At 40.6% G+C, this 20581-nt stretch overlaps 1 protein-coding gene across 1 annotated transcript in view; it reads left to right on the top strand.

The window, feature by feature from the left end:
• Positions 1-20581, top strand: part of KIAA0196 (KIAA0196 ortholog) — a 55858-nt gene that overhangs the window by 18539 nt on the left and 16738 nt on the right. The window contains exons 10-19 of the mRNA XM_018058559.1: positions 81-208; positions 1546-1675; positions 5421-5533; positions 6847-7013; positions 7091-7166; positions 8405-8515; positions 13545-13685; positions 14671-14751; positions 18916-19017; positions 19899-20078. Of these exons, the coding sequence (XP_017914048.1) occupies positions 81-208; positions 1546-1675; positions 5421-5533; positions 6847-7013; positions 7091-7166; positions 8405-8515; positions 13545-13685; positions 14671-14751; positions 18916-19017; positions 19899-20078 (1229 nt within the window). The remainder of the gene's footprint in view (positions 1-80; positions 209-1545; positions 1676-5420; positions 5534-6846; positions 7014-7090; positions 7167-8404; positions 8516-13544; positions 13686-14670; positions 14752-18915; positions 19018-19898; positions 20079-20581) is intronic.

Here is a 20581-nt window from a genome sequence, read left to right as displayed (position 1 = left end):
TATTTCAGAATCCATCTTACTTATTATAGGTATTTTCTACACATTTAGTAAATTGGAAACTCTTTTCTCCACATGTCTAGCCTGTGACCCAAACAACAAACGCCTTCGTCAAATCAAGGACCAGATTCTAACAGACTCGAGGTACAATCCCAAGATCCTCTTTCAATTGCTGTTGGATACTGCACAATTTGAGTTTATACTCAAAGAGGTAAAAATACTGAATAAGTAACCACCAAAATCTTTTCTTAATGCTTAATTTTTCTTTTTTTAGCAATTAGGATTTTTGTACCTGTGTCTTTGATTCAAGCTAAAGATTCTAGCTGTCTGAGATAATTCTTATATTCAAAGGATGAGATTAAACATTTAACAGGCATTTAGTCTCTACTGTTATTTAGGGATACAGTGATGGGGAAAAAATGCCCCAGATTATGGAGGTTATGGTCTAATGAGGAATGTGGATAGTAAACAGAGAATTACACAAATGAAAATGTAAATAAAAGCTGAGGTGTATGCTCTAAAGGAGAGGAACATAGTTCTCCACCTGAAAGAAAGGATCCTGTCCTGGCTTTCATGACTTCCCTGAGAAGGGCAGCAGGAGCTTTTGAAGGACGCTGAGAAAGGGACCTGCCAGAGTTAGCTAAGACAGAGATGGGGAGCGTGATGGAGACCATTGCACAGGGAAGACGGACTCTGTCTCAGTCCCCTCAGGGAGGGGAGAGCCTGGCCAGTTCAGGCCTGAAAGATCAGCTGGCTGGAGGGGGGAGAACACAACAGAAAGGTGTTAGGAAGTGAGGTTGACAGGTGGGCAGGAGCCAGCCGGTGCTGGGCCTTGCAGGATAGTCGTCTTCATCTTAAAAGCCATGAAAACCTATTGGAAAGGCCTAAATAAGGTGGTAGTTTACATTTAAACAAACTTGACCTAAGGACTTCAGGGATTTGAGTTCACAAAAGGAAATTCTGTGCTGGTTTTACTCCTTAAAAAGCCTCCATGGGCATAATTGGGCTTCCCTGGTGGCTCAGATGGTAAAGAATCTGCCTGCAATACAGGAGACCTGGGTTTGATCCCTGGGTTATGAAGATCCCCTGGAGGAGGGCGCGGCAATCCACTCGAGTATTTTTACCTGGAGAATCAGAGGGGCCTGATGGGCTACAGTTCATGGGGTTGCAAACCGTTAGACACGACTGAGCGACTAAGCACAGCACATGGGCATGATAAGAATGGCAGACACCTGGGGGTGACCAGGTTCTACAGAAACTTTGGGAGTTTGGATCAGGTGGCCTCTGAACTAGCTGCAGACCTTGAAGCTCATTCAGAACCAACACTCACTTTGCCTTAATTAGTCTGAGAGCCACCATCTGAGAGATGGTCTAGCTTTTTTACCCCGCAATTTGTAAGTATTGATGCTTAAGAGATGGCATCAGAATGATGTTGATTTTAGGTACCTATTTTTATAATAAACTGGGTTTGACTCAGGCTTTCTTAGTAAACTGCCTAAGCTGGATTTTTCTCTTAAAATCAGTAAATCTCGTCTGTCTCTTCAATAGATGTTCAAGCAAATGCTTTCAGAAAAGCAGGCCAAATGGGAGCATTACAAGAAGGAGGGCTCAGAGCGGATGATGGAGCTTGCTGATGTCTTTTCAGGAGTCAAACCTCTAACCAGAGTGGAGAAAAATGGTAATTGCTGGAGAGGAAACATCAGTGTATTTGAAATGTGTACACAGTTTATTAGAAACCAGCAGAGTAAAAAGTCATTATTGTGATGTTACTGTGTGCTGTGGTGTTGTTGATGAAGATCAGAAGTTTAGTTTTGGCTGCTCTAGCCTGGTGCTCCCTTGGGAAATCTCATATTCTCTCTCAACTTCAGGTTTCTCACATATGATATAAAAAATTGGAGGCTAAACTGGGGCTTAGAGTCATGATCCTCCACCTACCACCACAGTATACAAAGCTAGTGCCTTTAGTGTGTCATTTTATTTGCACTGGGGGAGGTAATAACTTTCATCATCCTCTCAGAAGGATACTTCTCCCAAGAATATTAATAACCACTAAATAGATGATACCTAGGAGTCTTGTGTGCCAATCCTGTTTGCTGCTTCTTCACTGACGCACTTGCCATCTAGTGGCACAATAGGGGACCTGCAGACTGTTTTGAAACAACTTGTGTGTCTGTGTGTGTGTGTGTCTGTGTGTGTCTGTCTCAGTCCCTCAGTCTTTGCAGCCCCATGGACTGTAGCCTTCCAGGCTCCTCGGTCCGTGGGATTTTCCAGGAAAGAATACTGGAACGGGTTGCCATTTCCTACTCCAGGGGATCTTCCTGACTCAGGGATTGAACCTATCTCCTGCATTGGCAGGTGGGTTCTTTGCACCACCTGAGAAGCCCAACATAGCCACAGCTTAGGTTTAACTTTGACAATTTTGATCTTGCTTTTTTAGGAAATTATACCTATAGGAAAATTGTGCTATCACTTCAAACTTTTGTATAGATAGGATCCTTTCAAATTGCCCCTGAAAGACCATTCTGAGTTTTAAGGTGACAAACTATTTTTTCTTAGCCTTGATATTTGTTTTAACTGTCAAATTTATTTCTGATAAAGTTAATTATACAGTAGAATTGGTTAATAGTATAGGTTTTTATTAAAAAATGTAACTCTGCTATTCATAGTCAGTATAAACTTGTGATTACTGTATTTGGCTCTTGTTGATTTATTTGATGCTGAATGGTCAATCCAAAATATATTTCCAAATTATGTTGTTATTCCTACTGAAGCTTCCCTGGTGACTCAGATGGTAAAGAATCTGCCTGCAGTGCAGGAGACCTGGCTTCAATCCCTCCGTTAGGAAGATCCCAAGAAGCAGGAAATGGCAACTGACTCCAGTATTCTTCCCTGAAAAACTTTATGGACAGAGGAGCCTAGCAGGCTACAGTCCATGGGGTCATGAAGATTGAGCAACTGAATTCACACACGCAGAGTTGTTTCAAAGCAGTCTGCAGGTCCCCTCTTCTGCCACTAGATGGCAGGTGTGTCAGTGAAGAAGACCCAATCAGGATTGGAACACAAGACTCTTAGATATCATCTGTGTTAGCAATTATTAATTTTCTTGGGAGAAGTAGCCACCTGAGAAGATCATGAAAGTTATTCCCTCCTATTGAAAAAAGTTGGCCAGTTTTTGATGATATGATATAAATTGGCAACAGGTTTCACAGATCACCATACTGTATCTTAAAAAAACAAAGAACCTCTGGTACCAATCTAACCAGATAAGTTGTCTAAAATCAGGCACATTTATCTCTATTCTAGTCTCTTTTCAGTTCAGTCACTCAGTCGTGTCCGACTCTTTGCGACCCCATGAATTGCAGCACGCCAGGCCTCCCTGTCCATCACCAACTCCAGGAGTTCACTCAAACTTTCGTCCATTGAGTTGGTGATGCCATCCAGCCATCTCATCCTCTGTCATCCCCTTCTCCTGCCCTCAATCCCTCCCAGCATCAGAGTCTTTTCCAATGAGTCGACTCTTCACATGAGGTGGCCAGAGTATTAGAGTTTCAGCTTTAGCATCAGTCCTTCCAAAGAACACCCAGGACTGATCTCCGTTAGAATGGACTGGTTGGATCTCCTTGCAGTCCAAGGGACTCTCAAGTCTTCTCCAACACCACAGTTCAAAAGCATCAATTCTTCGGCACTCAGCCTTCTTCACAGTCCAACTCTCACATCCATACATGACTACTGGAAAAACCATAGCCTTGACTAGACGGACCTGTGTTGGCAAAGTAATGTCTTTGCTTTTCAATATGCTATCTAGGTTCGTCATAACTTTCCTTCCAAGCAGTAAGCATCTTTAATTTCATGGTTGCAGGTTCTTACAAATACAAGCATTGTTTCAAAGATCTTTCAAAACAATATACTGTACTTTTTCTGGCTATATAGCATATTTCAGTTTAGGAAGTACTTTCACAAATACTTCTTGTTTGATCCTTACAACCCTGTGAGATAAACATCTTTATCCTTATTTTATGTATACAGAGACCAAAGCTTTAAAAAGTAATCACTAGCCAAAAGTAACAAAGGTACAAAGCCTGGATCTCAACCATCACCTCAGACTCCAAATTCTTTGTACTTTCTTGTATAGCATAGCTGTCCTTTGGTCCTACAAAAAAAAAAAGTTTAAAATTGCAACTAGTTTTCTTCATGTCAGTTTTTTTATTAGAGTGTAATTTCTTTACAGTGTTGTGTTTATGCTGTGCAACAAAGTGAATCAGCTATATGTGTCCCTATATCCCCTCCCTCTGTGACCTCCCTCCCACTCTATGTCAAATCTTTTTTTTTTTTTTAATACTTTTATGTACTTATTTTTGACTATGCTGGGTCTTCGTTGCTGCTCATGCTTTTCTCTAGTTTGGCAAGTGGAGGCTACGCTCTAGTATTTGTGGCACATGGGCTTAGTTGCTCAGTATGTGGGATCCTCGCGGATCAAGGGTCAAACCCACATCTCCAGCATTGGCAGGTGGATCCTTAACTACTGAGCAACCAGGGAACCCAGATGTCACTTCTTAAAATAACTTAGATTATAAGCTTTTAAGTGCTTTTATTGAAGTGAAATTATCCCATTGATGACACACAAAAAACCTTCAGCTTTTTTAACTTGGTGAGGTGAGAAGAGCAAAGGCTTTGACTCTGAACAGTTTGCATACCCTGACTATTTCATTAAGTGACTCTAAGCCACAGAGACTCTTAATATCTCCAGGTATCAGCATTCTTATCTGAGAAACGGCTTTTAATTCCACTCCATAGATTTTTGTGAAGGTAAGATGAAACGAAGCTTAAACCCTTACCTGATACACTGAGGGTCTCAGAGCATGTTAACGGTACTCACCATCTCTGCTTTAAGAAATGCCAACTGGTTTGTGAGTGCAAATGGCACCCCCTAATCCATTCAGACTCCCCACAGCTCACCACTCACACGTCGCTCTCCTACACGTTGGTCCCACTTTGCCCTCCAAAATGTGCCATTGCCCTTTTGCCCCAAAGTTTCTGCTGTATCCCGTCTCTTCATCTAAGGACAGTTAATCCCTCTCCCCGCTCTGCCCCTGCAGACCTTCACCCATCCTCCCAGCTCTGTGGAAATCCTGCAGTTCCTCCCCGACTCCTCCCCTCCCCCACTGCCATCTTTGCACACATCAGTTTACATGTACCCTCTCTGCCAGGTGTTATAAACTCTGTGTAGAAAGTTTCATCGCTTTTACTAGGTCACATGCCTCAGGCATTTTTGTTGTTAGAATTTGGAGAATTCCTGAGAACAGTTGATAGATACATAGTGAAAGCTTTGTAAGAACTGGACTTGGGAAAGATAATTAAAGCCACAGCCACTGCTACGGTTGTTCTGGGATTTCAGTAGTCTTTTCTTGTTTCTATATTAATAGAAAATCTTCAAGCTTGGTTCAGAGAGATTTCGAAACAAATATTATCACTAAATTATGATGATTCTACCGCCGCGGGCAGAAAAACTGTGCAGCTAATACAGGCTTTGGAAGAGGTAAGGAAGGTCTTTAAATGATAGTTCTTGGATCGTGAACCATATGTTTGACCTACACAGCAGTCCTGGAAACATATTTAAAAGACTGTTTCATCAGAAGTAAAAGCAGTGTAAGTGAATATGTTCACTTTTGTATACAGTGCCCTAAAATTGGGAAAATAACTAAATGATAAAGAGAATGGTAGTGAAATTTATGATATTTCAACTTGCAGAAACATGTATGTAGTCTTGAAAAACTAATCATGAAGACAATATAGAGACATTGGGAAAACTATGATAAGGAGGTAAAAACAAAAGCAAATTTCCATTATATGCACCATTTTTAGGTTTGTAAAAAATGCGTGCCGTGGGAGAAAAGCTAGAAGAGGATACACAAAAATAAAAATAGTTGTATAATGATCATATGCTTAAAAATAATGTGTTTTCTTTTCTGGAAAAGAAAAGTTCGTTTTTTATCTACTGAAAAATGATTGTCAAAAGAGGATCTTACTTCCACACTCTTAAAACTTGTATGTTTAACCAGGAAAATAAACAAAAGCATCAGAACAATAAGCATATACTCTATTATCTAAAAACAAAAATCATCCATCCTCACCTGGAACCCTGTCCAAGTGATATGTATGCATTCATCCTTTTCTTATAAGCTCTTTCTTATTTTTGCAAGGGTTTTAGGCTGGCCACTATTACGGCAGCACAGTATAATGCTCCACTGTTAGCATGCCAGTTTCCATAACCATTCCGGAACAATTGCTCACTTGTGCTGTTTCTATTTTGGTTGTTTTTGGATTTTCTAGTCGAGAGTACAACTGTAAACAATGTTATAAATCTGGGTGCTTTTTCTCTTTTGCGTTATTTCTTTTGGCATGTAGCCCATGCCCACTGAATTATACACTTTAAAATGTCAGAACACTGTGGAATCATTATTTATTAAAGTTCATCAAAAGAACTTAAAAATGTACAAGTGCTCACTCCTTGGTTGTGGCATGACTTATTTTGTTTTTTAGCTAGCCAGCAAATCTGCAGAATTAGAATTTTCCAATATATGTTGATTGATACAGAAGTGGAAACTGGGAGTATTTGCTTATTGTGTTATATATGTACAGAATAAGAAATAACGGAACATTTTTTAATTCTAGAAATACATGTGTTGTTTTCTGACTTGGCTTGTACATTTCAGAAATTATATTTTGAAATTAAAATTTTGCCAAGAATGTTAGTTAAGTAGTGTGCTTTACTTGAAGTGTTTTCAAAGAACAATGAGCACCATGCAGGCCGTTCAGAAGTTTAAAATCCAGTGTGTTTATGCACCTCAGGTTCAAGAATTTCACCAGCTCGAATCAAATCTGCAAGTGTGTCAGTTTCTTGCTGATACGCGCAAGTTTCTCCACCAAATGATCCGAACCATTAACATCAAAGAGGAGGTCCTGATCACAATGCAGATCATCGGGGACCTTTCTTTTGCTTGGCAGTTGATTGACAGGTAATGTGGGCAGCCTGATGCCGGTCCCTGGTGGGAGCCACTGTGAGCGTCATCTTACCACTGGTGTCTTTTTGCAGTTTCACGGCTATCATGCAGGAGAGCATAAGGGTGAGCCCATCCATGGTCACTAAGCTCAGAGCCACGTTCCTCAAGGTAAGCAAGGAGCAGGAAGATCACATGGGCAGTTTCTGAGCAAGCGTTGACCTTCATTTTTACCTCATTCATTAATTCAGTCCAAGATCTCATCCTTTCAGAAAGTTGGACAACTTTAAGTATTTTTATAGACTGAAAGCTTTCAGCAAATTTTTCATGAGAGTGTAGTTGGCAAAAGATGTGAAAAATAAAGTTTAAATTCAAAATAGATGTTGGGATGTCTTAGAAAAATTGTTTTTAATGAAATTGATTTTTTATTAGTTTTACCGAGATACTAAAAAATGTACATCCTTTATTCCCTAGACATGAATAAAATCCTTTTACTGCCTCACTTAAAAAAATTCTTGTTGAGCTTCTATATTCTAAGATCTCCTCTAAAGATTAGGGAAGGGGACTTCCTTGGTGATTCAGTGGTTAAGACTCCAAGCTTCCAATGCAGGGGACATGGGTTCAATCCCTGGTCAGGGAACTAAGATCTCACATGCCACATGGTTCAGCCAAGAAATAAAAAATAAAAAGATTAGGTAATAATGGTGAACAAAACAGGCATGGATTGACCCTTCTCTCAAGGTAATTTGGTTTAGTGATAAATGAACAAATAATTTACTCAATGTCTTCTGATGAAATTACCATACATATCAAGTCTGAGAGGCACTTTCATATTTTAACATTTCTGTGACTGAGATGGGTTGTAGATGATGGCATATCATAATTTAGTTGTCAGCATGTGGTGTTTTTTTGTTGTTGTTGTTTTGAGCAGTGCATCAAATAATGGCACTTCTTACAAGCCATGTCATCTTAGATTAGACTCAATGTGTAGTCCATCAGTCAGAATGTCCGGTCTCCATAGAGAAGTAGCTGCCTTCTGTAGTTCAGTGGCTCAAACTTGAGCATGTAGGATAATCACCTGGAAGACGTGTCACAGCCAGATTGCTGGGCCCCACCCCCGGAGCTTCTGATGAAGTATACCTATGTGAGGCTTGAGAATCAGCATCTCTAACAAGATCTCAGGTGATGCTGATGCTGCTGGTCCAGCGACCACAACTTGAGAGCCGCTGCTGTAGCAGATACCTGTCATTTTACATTATATCCTTGTCAGAAACTGTGAACTGATGAAGTTTAGTCATTGTTGTCTTTTGAGCAAAGCCTAGGAGCTTCGTTGTATGTTACTGCTTCAAGAAAGAGATTTCGAGGACTTTTTGAAACAGAGAAACAGTGGTGTCTTATTTTCCTTCCAGCTTGCCTCTGCCCTTGACCTGCCCCTTCTCCGTATTAATCAAGCAAATAGCCCTGACCTTCTCAGCGTGTCTCAATATTATTCTGGTGAATTGGTGTCCTATGTGAGAAAGGTAAGAAATGCATCAAGGTGATACTTATTTTAATGGCAAACTAACTGCTGTTTTAAATACAGGCAATGGCACCCCGCTCCAGTACTCTTGCCTGGAAAATGCCATGGACGGAGGAGCCTGGTAGGCTGCAGTCCATGGGGTCGCTAAGAGTTGGCCACGACTGAGCGACTTCACTTTCACTTTTTACTTTCATGCATTGGAGAAGGAAATGGCAACCCACTCCAGTGTTCTTGCCTGGAGAATCTCAGGGACAGGGGAGCCTGGTGGGCTGCCATCTGTGGGGTCGCACAGAGTCAGACACGACTGAAGCAACTTATCAGTAGCAGTAGCAACTGCTATTTTAAATACAAATGATGTGCTTGGGGCCCTGAAAAAAAGTACACCTGTCATTCCTTTCCCTTACGCCTTTTTTTTTTAGTGAAGTGTACTTAATTTATGATGTATTAGCTTCAAGTATGCAGCAAAATGATTTGGTTGTACATATATACATAGATTATTACAAGACCATGCTCTGTAGTAGGTCCTTGTTGTTTATCTGTTGTATACATAGTAGTTATATATACTTTTCCTTAATTCTTAATTTGATTCCTGAAATTTTCCATACCTGAAAATAAATTTATTCTTACTGGTACTGTGGGTGTGCAGATACGTTTTTACTTTCAAAGAACTTTTATACTTATTTTTTAAATGCTGATGGTATTAACCCCCATTTTATAGGTGTAGAGATTGAGAAACATAGATCTTGGTAGCTTCCTCAAAGTCACAGTTGGTAACTGTGACTAATTGGAACTTAAAGTTTTCAGGAGAATTTCGGTCCTTATTTCAATAACTTATGGTGTAACTTAAAGCCACAAAATGGCACCCCACTCCTGTACTCTTGCCTGGAAAATCCCATGGACGGAGGAGCCTGGTAGGCTGCAGTCCTTAGGGTCGCTAAGAGTCAGACACGACTGAGCGACTTCACTTTCACTTTCATGCATTGGAAAAGGAAATGGCAACCCACTCCAGTGTTCTTGCCTGGAGAATCCCAGGGATGGGGGACCTTATGGGCTGCCATCTCTGGGGTCGCACAGAGTTGGACATGACTGAAGCCACTTAGCAGCAGCAGTAGCAGAGCCACACAGGCCTGGATTCAAAATTGTCCTGTGTCATGTACTAGCTGAGGGCTCTGCAGCCATGTTACTTAACATCTCTGAATCTCAGCTTTTGAAAAATTTATAATGTGGGAGTGATACATCTTTTACAGCATTTCTAGGAGACTTAGCTTTATCTTGCCAGGGTCCAGCCCCGGTGGATCCAGGGTGATTCGAAGGTGGGGACGGAGTCGGCGTCCTTGGAAAAATACATATTTAATTACAGACATATAGAGAGATTAGAAATGGATAGTGTAGTAGGAAAATTAGTGGAGAAAAAGAGGCTGAATAACTTGGTTTACATGGAATAGCATCCATGCTGCAGATGGGAATTCAGCCAGAAAAACGAGGAGCAAGAAAGAAACAACATGGGGGAATTAGTCTTTCCAAAAACTGATCCCATTTCTTTATTTTTGGGTTTGCTTATATACCTTTTGTTACACATAGGGATGAATACAGAGTCACGCGGGGGTCAGCAGTCCTGACCTTATCAAAATCAGGTGCTTCACATGAAAAGATCTTAGGGATTTTAAATCATCTTCTGGCCATGAGACCTGCTGACATTTTATGATCCTTTCTTTCTGATAACCAAAAAACTTATGTCTTCCAAGGGTTTTTTTTCTTAAACCAGGCACCACCCTCCAAATAAAGTTGCATTCCTATAGGATGAGGGTGTAGTAAGTTACAATCAAGAAAGGAATTTATTTAACCCAAGGTTAACATGATTAATCTTAAAGGTTAATACTTATTTCTCCTATATGCTAGTTATATCCATTATAAGGGCAGGGAACATGGAGATTTAGCAGCAAACATCAACCTCACAAGTGAAAATCCTTTCACCAATGTTCCCCTTAAGATCTATTTAGTCTTAAGATAGTGATAAATTTACATTTTTACATAGCAAGGACACAGTGATTTATAACAAAGTACAGTGATCTATTACAAAAGAGAAAATTCATTAACTCAAAAAGTCTAGTATTGCTAACCTTAAAAACTACTATATTTCCTTTTCTATATTCCAAATACATTGATTAATATATTCCCAGGTGCCTAAGGATATGGAGGCCTGGCGGCAATCATTGACTCAACAATGAGAAAAGCCCTATGCTAATTAAGACTCTCAAAATTCTCCAAAACTGTCTGTGCTATTTATGGTTGAGAGGTGGTAAACAATCATGTGCCTAGTGGCAGGAGTATGGATAATCTTGTCACACAAGCTAGTCTGTCAGCAGAGAGGTTTGACCTGAGAAATCCCTTGTCACACCCAGGGCAGGGAATTAGCAGCAACTATTGGCACAACAAATGAAAAAACCCTTCACCAATATAATTCCTAACCAACCCACTATACTAATAATTTCCAACTCCCCAAAAGAATTTGCCTGAAGAGGTGGCAAGAATACACGGAAGAACTGTACAAAAAAGATCTTCACGACCCAGATAATCATGGTGCTGTGATCACTAATCTAGAGCCAGACATCTTGAAAAGTGAAGTCAGGTGGGCCTTGGAAAGCATCACTACGAACAAAGCCAGTGGAGGTGATGGAATTCCAGTTGAGTTGTTTCAAATCCCGAAAGATGATGCTGTGAAAGTGTTGCATTCAATATGCCAGCAAATTTGGAAAACTCAGCAGTGGCCACAGGACTGGAAAAGGTCAGTTTTCATTCCAATCCCAAAGAAAGGGAGTTCCAAAGAATGCTCAAACTACCTCACAATTGCACTCATCTTACATGCTAGTAAAGTAATGCTCAAAATTCTCCAAGCCAGGCTTCAGCAATATGTGAACCGTGAACTCCCTGATGTTCAAGCTGGTTTTAGAAAAGGCAGAGTACCCAGAGGTCAAATTGCCAACATCCGCTGGATCATGGAAAAAGCAAGAGAGTTCCAGAAAAACATCTATTTCTGCTTTATTGACTATGCCAAAGGCTTTGACTGTGTAGATCACAATAAACTGTAGAAGATTCTGAGAGAGATGGGAATACCAGACCACCTAACCTGCCTCTTGAGAAATCTGTATGCAGGTCAGGAAGCAACAGTTAGAACTGGACATGGAACAGACTGGTTCCAAATAGGAAAAGGAGTGCGTCAAGGCTGTATATTGTCACCCTGCTTATTTAACTTCTATGCAGAGTACATCATGAGAAATGCTGGACTGGAAGAAACACAAGCTGGAATCAAGATTGCCGGGAGAAATATCAATCACCTCAGATATGCAGATGACACCACCCTTATAGCAGAAAGTGAAGAGGAGCTAAAAAACCTCTTGATGAAAGTGAAAGAGGAGAGTGAAAAAGTTGGCTTAAAGCTCAACATTCAGAACACGAAGATCATGGCATCCGGTCCCATCACTTCATGATAGATGGGGAAACAGTGGAAACAGTGTGAGACTTTATTTTTTGGGGCTCCAAAATCACTGCAGATGGTGACTGCAGCCATGAAATTAAAAGACGCTTACTCCTTGGAAGAAAAGTTATGACCAACCTAGATAGCATATTCAAAAGCAGAGACATTACTTTGCCGACTAAGGTCCGTCTAGTCAAGGCTATGGTTTTTCCTGTGATCATGTATGGATGTGAGAGTTGGACTGTGAAGAAGGCTGAGCGCCGAAGAATTGATGCTTTTGAACTGTGGTGTTGGAGAAGACTCTTGAGAGTCCCATGGACTGCAAAGAGATCCAGCCAGTCAATTCTAAAGGAGATCAGTCCTAGGTGTTCATTGGAAGGACTGATGCTGAAGCTGAAACTCCAGTACTTTGGCCACCTCATGAGAAGAGCTGACTCACTGGAAAAGACTGTGATGCTGGGAGGGATTGGGGGCAGGAGGAGAAGGGGACGACCAAGGATGAGATGGCTGGATGGCATCACTGACTCGATGGACTTGAGTCTGAGTGAACTCCGGGAGTTGGTGATGGACAGGGAGGCCTGGCGTGCTGCGATTCATGGGGTCGCAAAGAGTCAGACACAACTGAGCGACTGAACTGAACTGAACTAAAGTCTAAAACATCTCATGCCTCTCAGGTTGGGAGGCTGTAAACAATCACATGTGGCCGGACGAACCTATACAGGCGGGCTAGATAACCTTCAGAGGAGTCCGTAAGCTGAAACACTCTTGTCATGCCCAGGAATTTTTATTGCCTCGGAGCTGCACGCTTACTCCTTCTCCGAGAGAAACGTTTATGGGGGAGAGCCCCCTGTAAAGTCAGAGGTGTAGGTAAGAGCATAAAACAGACTCTGGTTTTGGGGTAGATACTCAGGAACAGGGGTTTTCCTGAGGCTTGATCACACCTTTGCGTATGCCAAGCCTCCTTCCTCATGACCTTTGCCATGGGCAGAGTTCCTCACGCTGGCTCCCGGCATTTCCCCCTTTTTTGTTTTTTGTAAAATAATCAGGTGCAATTCAGTCGAGAGCTTCTGAATGCTCTGCCGAAGAATCCTGACAATACAAGGAAGAATGATTAAAAGAAGTAAGATTAGAGCACCAACAGCGCCATAACTGAAGACATTAGACAGATTGTTTTTTTCCAGAAATAAAGTTAGAGAAGGTGTGGAAAAAGTCATTAGCGGCTCCAGCGGCAGTAAAATCCAAATGAGAGTGTTCCAAGGTTTGTATCTGATTATGAAGTTTTCCTAAGTCCAGGCCAATATCAGAGCTGTTCCAAACACCTGAAGTATGATTTTTAACTTTTTCCTACTCATAATCTGTGAGCAATTTGTGTTTGAAGGAACGTAGCCCTGTGCATGGGAGTAGTTACTAAAAGAATGCTTGTGAGAGCCCCCCAGCACCCTTTCCTGCAGATTAATAAATGGACACCCTTTTTACTGTTGTCCTACCATCTGTCAAACTAAGGAAGAGAAAATAGGAGGCTCACTTGTTTTTCCTCTTTTCCCTTTCACTAAAGGTGTTGCAGATTATTCCAGAAAGCATGTTTACTTCCCTTCTAAAGATCATAAAGCTTCAGACTCACGATATCATTGAAGTGCCCACCCGGCTGGACAAAGACAAGCTGAGGGACTACGCTCAGCTCGGCCCGCGATACGAGGTGGTGTGTCCCTTTAACATCTGCCTTTTGATGTTTAACCCCCATGAAATAGCACAACTCTGCGTATCCCCAAGACCCCCGGATCAGTTCTGATTTATTTTTCTGCTCGCTCAATGGTAACCAGGTTTTGTTATTTTAGTGCAGGCTTACCTTCATTCTTTACAGTGTCCTGGTATCATTCAAGGCCCCACCTGCCTGAATGTTCTCAGAGGGAGTGGAACTCAGTTGGTCACTTTTCTTTTGAACGGTCTTGATTCATGACTCAGTGGTTCAAAATCACCCATATTCCATGAACAAAGTAATCCATATTCCATAAACCACTTCAAACAGGCAGATATCTAAGGCCATTCCACAATTAAGCAGTCTCAGAAGTAGTTTTTCCCAAATGCCTCTGCTTTTCTTTCTCCCTAAACTTAGAGACCTGAAAAGTAAAATCAAGTAAAATTTGAAAATGTGATAACCAGCATCAATTTCACATCCTTTGACACAACTCCAGAAGTTTCATTAGGCATTGAGATCATTAAGCTCAGAATTTCCACATTGATTCTAACTCAAGAATATAGCCTCAGTCAATCTTTTCAGTGCCTCCCAGCATTGTTTGAAAAGAATGTGGACTGCAGTAAAAGGGAGATTACCTTTTCTGTGTCTCCATGAGCCCTTTGATTTTGGAAGGTATCATCTATATCACTGAGTACTGCTTTCATCTCATGTGTGAAATACTGAGGCCCAAAGAAGGGGAAGTGATTGATCAAAGGGTAAAGAATGATTGAACATCTTCTGACTCAGTCACCCGGTAGGTCTGACAGTGGTCAACACCACAGAGCCTTATTTCTGACCAGGACATGTACACGCAGGTGCTTTCAAGCTACATGCTTGTTCTCTTGGCTTTGCCCTTTCAGAACTATTACCAGTTATTTTAGCTTCCCATAGAAGTGATGGGTCTTTTATGAGAAGTGCTTCATTAACCTCTTTTTCTTTGTTGAAGGTTGCCAAGCTTACTCATGCTATTTCCATTTTTACTGAAGGCATCTTAATGATGAAGACAACTTTAGTCGGCATCATCAAGGTAATGGTCTTAATGCTGGTCTCTGTGGCCTCATAATAAGCCTCTCTGTCATTTGGATTTTGGCGGAGTTTATCCTGTGGGGGTACTGTCATCCATCTTATGCCCCCCACTATCTCACATACAGTGTTTGATTTTCACTTTAGTCACTTATGAACAGAGAAGGAGAAAGCATTATTATCCTCATTTTTCATAAGACCCAGGAATTCCTAAACACTAAGAAAAAAATTTTTATTGAATTTTTGTAATAACAAAACAATAATTCAGTTCCCTTAAGCAAAGAAGCTTGCTTACTTGATCACTTACTGTCTCTTTCCTCCTTGCCTGCAACCTTTCTTTCTCTTTAATGTTTTTATGCCGCACCCCAGGTGCAGAGAGCTGAGATCATGGTAAACCTCTGACCACAGGCCATTGCCATCACCAGTATATGCAAGCTCCTCTCTTTTTCTTTCTCTTCTCCTGATACCCACCCCCAGACCCCACAGCACCCACTCTATTTGATTTCTGTCCATAAATATGCAAGTCTCCTTATTTTTAGCAAGTAGTAGTATTTTATGTGTGCACATTTTTGATTTCTCTAAATCATATTCTGCTACAAAGCCTCATTCTTTTTCTAACATTTCTCACTAGTTATTGCTTTCAGGATTTATTTATGTTGTAGTGAGATGGTTGGTTACTTCTTCCTGCTGCAAAGAATTTCACGTTTTATTTAGCTGTTCCCCAGGGCACAGATGCTGCTCATTTTCATACCTGTGCTTCCTGTTAGCATCAGCAATGTCTAGATGAGCATCTCTGAACATGTCCCCACGTAGGCCTGTGCAAGAATTGTGCTGAAATCCAGGAGTGGGTCGGAGTCTTAGGGCACATTTGTACTTAATTTGTCTCAGTACAGCCAGATTGCCTTCTCACATGACTTGTTTCCTGTGTATCTATCCCCATTTTGGCCAACACTAGCCATGATCCGCTTCCTAATTTTTGTTCTCCAGACGGGTCTAAAGTGGTATATCATTGCTGTTTTATTATAATTTGTAATCCTAAGATGACTAGTGATGCACCCACTCAGTTCGTGGTGCTCTTATTTATTTTTCCATTTATCTGACATCAATAGAATCTTAACATTTCCAATTTTCTAAAGAATCTTCATTGAATTGCTGGATATAACATTTGTGTTAATGAAATCCAAGAAAATACAGGAAATGAACCTAAATAGAAACAGAACTTTTCTATGTTGTTTCTAGAAATGTAGTAAAGAAATACCATTCTAGCCCTGTAGTATTATTAGACTCTATTAAATTTGATTTAGGCCTGATGCCGGTTTAAGTCAGTTGATATTCAGAGAGTACACAGACAGGTTATCACTTCTCACTCATCTTTATGTGATGATACATCCTAGGACCAGGTTAGTCTTAAATACAAAGTGACTAGTTGGATGTAATAAAACCGAGTAATTAGCAATAATTATCAAGGGAAGGACTGCTTAAGAAAAATGTAAATCTCTTACCAGAATCTTTTACTTAATAAGCGCAAGTATGTTAGTGTTAGTTGCTCAGTCATGTCGGACTCTTTGCAGCCCTATGGACTGTAGTCCGCCAGGTTCCTCTGTCCATGGGATTTCCCAAGTAAGAATACTGGACTGGGTTGCATTCCTCAAGGGTCGAACCCAGGTCTCCCGCATTACAGGCAGATTCTTTATCATCTGAGTCACCAGGGAAGTACCAATAAGTGCAGAGGGAATGTCATCTTGACATCCTTTAAGCTTACGTTGTCTCTGCCAGTTCAACAGCTCAGGGCTTTATGTGGGATCCCATGGCCTTCAGTAATCTGTAATCTTTGAATGCTATGGACCTATTTCAAACCCTTTCAAAGAGTTTTAATTCATTTCAGTAAATATGAGTTAAAACAAGTGAGATATACACAGATGCACATACAATGTCCATTGTTAGATGTAGCCAAAGTAATAGAAATAGCCTACGCATTTTATGAGGGAAAGAATGGCTGAATATATCATGGTGCAGTCACACTGTGGATTACTTTCCTGCCATTCAAAAATAACTTACCACCAAGAAATTTCCAGAATGTAGAGTGGAAACGCAACGATAGAACAACATGTAGTATATATATGTTCATATTGGATTGACCGAAAATTTCATTCAGACTTTTCATAACCTCTTACAGATAAATCCTAGGACTAGATTGGTCCAGATGAACTTTTTGGCCAACCCAATATTTTTATCCCATTTAGACGTTTTTTTTCTTGGAGGATAATTGCTTTACAATATTGTGTTGGTTTCTGCCATACATCAACACGAATCAGTCACAGGTATACATCTGTCCCCTCCCTTCTGAACCCCCTTCCCATCTCCCACCCCCTTAGGTTGTCACAGAGCCATGGGTTGAGCTCCCGGTGTCACACAGCTAATTCCCTCTTGCTGTTTTACGTATGGTAAGGTGTATGTTTCCAGAATGTTCTCTCCATTCATCCCACCCCTCCTTCCTGCACTGTCCCCAGGTCTGCCCTCCACGTCTGCCTCTCCATTGCTCCCCTGCAGATGCGTAGACCGCACAGCCACCATGGAGAACACAGTGGAGATTCCGTAGAACGCTAGACATAGAACTACCAAGTGACCGTTTAGATTTTTTAATGAATGTATTTAAGAACAAATACATATCTAAATTAATAGAGGAGGGCCTGGGGGACCCATGTGAAAACTGTTAACTGCTGTTAACCACAGAGGGTAGACAGAATGCAAGGAAGGAGCTGTGTGACAGGGTCTTTCCCCGTGAGCACTCCACAGGTTGGTTGGTGGAAGTCTGGGGAGAATGGGAAGGGCCCTTTAAGACCATGAGATTCATGAAAACATTGAACTCTTTTTCATGAAATCTGTTTTTATAAGGGCTGTTTTCATTGAAAATTTCATTGTACCTGCTTGAATTTGTTTTCATTGACTGTATTTGTTTATAATTTACTCGTTTCTTATGAAATACAGCATAGATGCCAAACGCTATAGAAACAATTGTGTAGCTTGATGGGTTAGTGTGAGATAAAGACCACTCACTCTCACCACCTCTCAAGCCCAGAGATACAGTTGAGCCAGCTCCCACCCCAGGATCCTCCTTGTGGGCCCTGACCTAATCCCAGTCTCTCTGTTTGTAGTTTTATTACCCAGAATTAAATCTGTAGACACTTTAGTTCAGATTTGCCCATTATAAAAAAATGTATGTCTTTTAAGACTGATTTACTCCTCAGATTCCTCCTTCATTCCTTTCTTTCCTTACAGTTTGTCTGTTGAAGAATTCTAGGTCTTGACCTGTTGTTTCTCCTTGGTCTGGCTTTCAATGACTGCGTGATCACACTGTAGTTCAGCAAGTTCCTCTGGCCTCTGTATTTTCAGGAACTTTTTCATTCCAGTTATCCTCCTTAAAGTTTAAATATCATCAAATCCAGATGGAACCCATCAATTTTCTTTATGACTTTTTAAAATAATAAGTCTTGACAAATTAAAAGAAACATGTCTTAGAGAATTCACAGGACTGTATTAAAACTATTTCATGTTTTATAGATTTGACAGACTTTTAGGGAATAACAAAAGCTTTCTCATTATAGAAAAAACGAATCAGCAAAATAAGCTATAGAGTTAAATAGCAGATTTCTTTCCTATTTTATCTCTCTAATTACAAACAGCATCCTGAATATGCTGAAAGAAAAAAGAATTGTTGAATCTGCAGAGGTCCAGCCCCAAGTGACTTTGCCCGTATGATTATAGATGCCCTTAGATAACTTGCAGATGAGAGATGGGCACTAAATTCCAATGCAAGCCATTCAGTCCACTGTCTCCTCCTGGTGATAAGAAAAGGCACTTTTAAGGAAATGATCAAAATGTGAGGCGATTTAAAACTTTCCATACCTATCATCTTAGAAATGACATGTAAAATTGTCATGAATGTTGCTGAGATAAACTAAGTCCTACCAAGGTAACAGGTTTCAATAATTCTATCCGAGCTGCACAAGATCAAAGAGGGGCAGGAAAGGGGGGGGGAAATCCTAATCATTTAGGATTGAGGTAGAGAAGTGCTCCCCTACAGATTCTGGAGACTGTCTTTCCTCTGTGTTTCTCCTAGACTGAGCTTTTCCTCACTGACATTTAATGCTTTTCAATTTGCATTTAGGTGGATCCAAAACAACTGCTGGAGGATGGAATCAGGAAGGAACTGGTTAAGCGTGTTGCTTTTGCCCTTCATAGGGGTTTGATCTTCAACCCCCGAGCCAAGGTACCCGATCAGCAGAGTGAGTCTGTCCTTGCCCTTGACTCAGCTTGCAGAATGTTCTAGAATGTCATTTTGAACAGGAACAAGACCTTTCTTCCTATCTAACGTATATCTACTGTATCATGTTCAGTACAATCACCTGATGTGCTTTTTGATCCTATCTTTTTTTTTTTATTCTGGTGGGGTTTTTTATTAATTTATTTAATTGAAGGATAATTGCTTTACAGAATTGTGTTGGTTTCTAACCATCAAGGTAAATCAGCCATAGACAGACATATGTCCCCTCCCTGTTGAACCTCCCTCCTACCTCCCACCCCATCCCATCCTTGATCCTATCTTATAAGCATTCATATTATAAGAAAACGCTTTTTAAACTCAGCCCTTTCCTTCACTTCAAGTTTAAGAATTTAACTGATGTTTATGATTCCAGGTTCCTTCTCGTAGTGAAAAGAATTTGTTAAGCGTAAAGCAGACTGGAACTACAAAGGCTGTAATTTTTTTCTTTTGCTTGATCATATTCTAGAGAATATGATCATTTTTCTCAAGAGAGAACGAGCAGGCCTGAAATTTACATCTGAAATCATATCAGTAAATTCAATTTAAAATTAAGATTAGAGTCATCAAATCATGAGAGAAATCACTGATACTCATTTTTTATATTCTTTTATATGAGGCTTTCTTCCCAAATGAATGAAATAAATTCTTTATTGGATGCCTGGCATAAATCACCACCCACTCTCAATGAGGCAGGAATAAGTATTTCCAGAGCTGTCTTCAGCTGTCACAGTGGCCTCTCACTGGGATTTCCTTGACAGTCTCATGTCGGCATTGGCGGTTGACAGACTGTGCCAGTCTAACAGCTTTCTGCTTCTTCTTTCACACAGCCGAGTGAACTGATGCCCAAGCTGAAAGAGCTGGGAGCTACCATGGATGGATTCCATCGTTCTTTTGAATATATTCAGGACTATGTCAACATTTATGGTCTGAAGATCTGGCAGGAAGAAGTATCTCGTATCATAAATTACAATGTGGAACAAGAGTGTAATAACTTCTTAAGAACAAAGGTATCTAAACAGATTTTAATATTCTTGACTATATATCACTTCTGACATGCCCCAAACCTCAGAAATGCCAACAACAAAGTTTGTTTAAATAATTACTAAAATTCCATAACCACTGCAGAGTCACGAATGCCTTCAGAGTAACTTCAGGAGCTGTGAGGGTTGCAGAAAGGTTTCTGTGACCCCTGACCTCTCCAAGTTTACTGTCCTTAGGAGAAAGCAGACTTAATTACGTGGCTACAGAATGAAACCATCTGGTATAGTCATTGTAAACCAGGTACTCAGGAGTTCCAAAGACTTAGGAGCTCATCTAGGTTGGGTCAGAGTATATACCCAAGAGTGTGTACCTACATGCTGGCTCATTTAGTAGTTCTGCATTTAACTTGCAAACCACCAAGCTGTTTCCCACAGTGCCTGCACCATTTGTTTGTTCCCACCAGCAGTGTCTGAGGGTTCTAGGTTTCCACATCCTCGCCAACACTTGTTAATTTTCTCTTTTTTTCTTT

Source organism: Capra hircus, chromosome 14 (assembly GCF_001704415.2).
Source record: "Capra hircus breed San Clemente chromosome 14, ASM170441v1, whole genome shotgun sequence".
Lineage (NCBI taxonomy): Eukaryota > Metazoa > Chordata > Mammalia > Artiodactyla > Bovidae > Capra > Capra hircus.
Note: the sequence above shows the minus strand (reverse complement) of the source record. Positions and strands in the feature narration are given on the sequence as shown.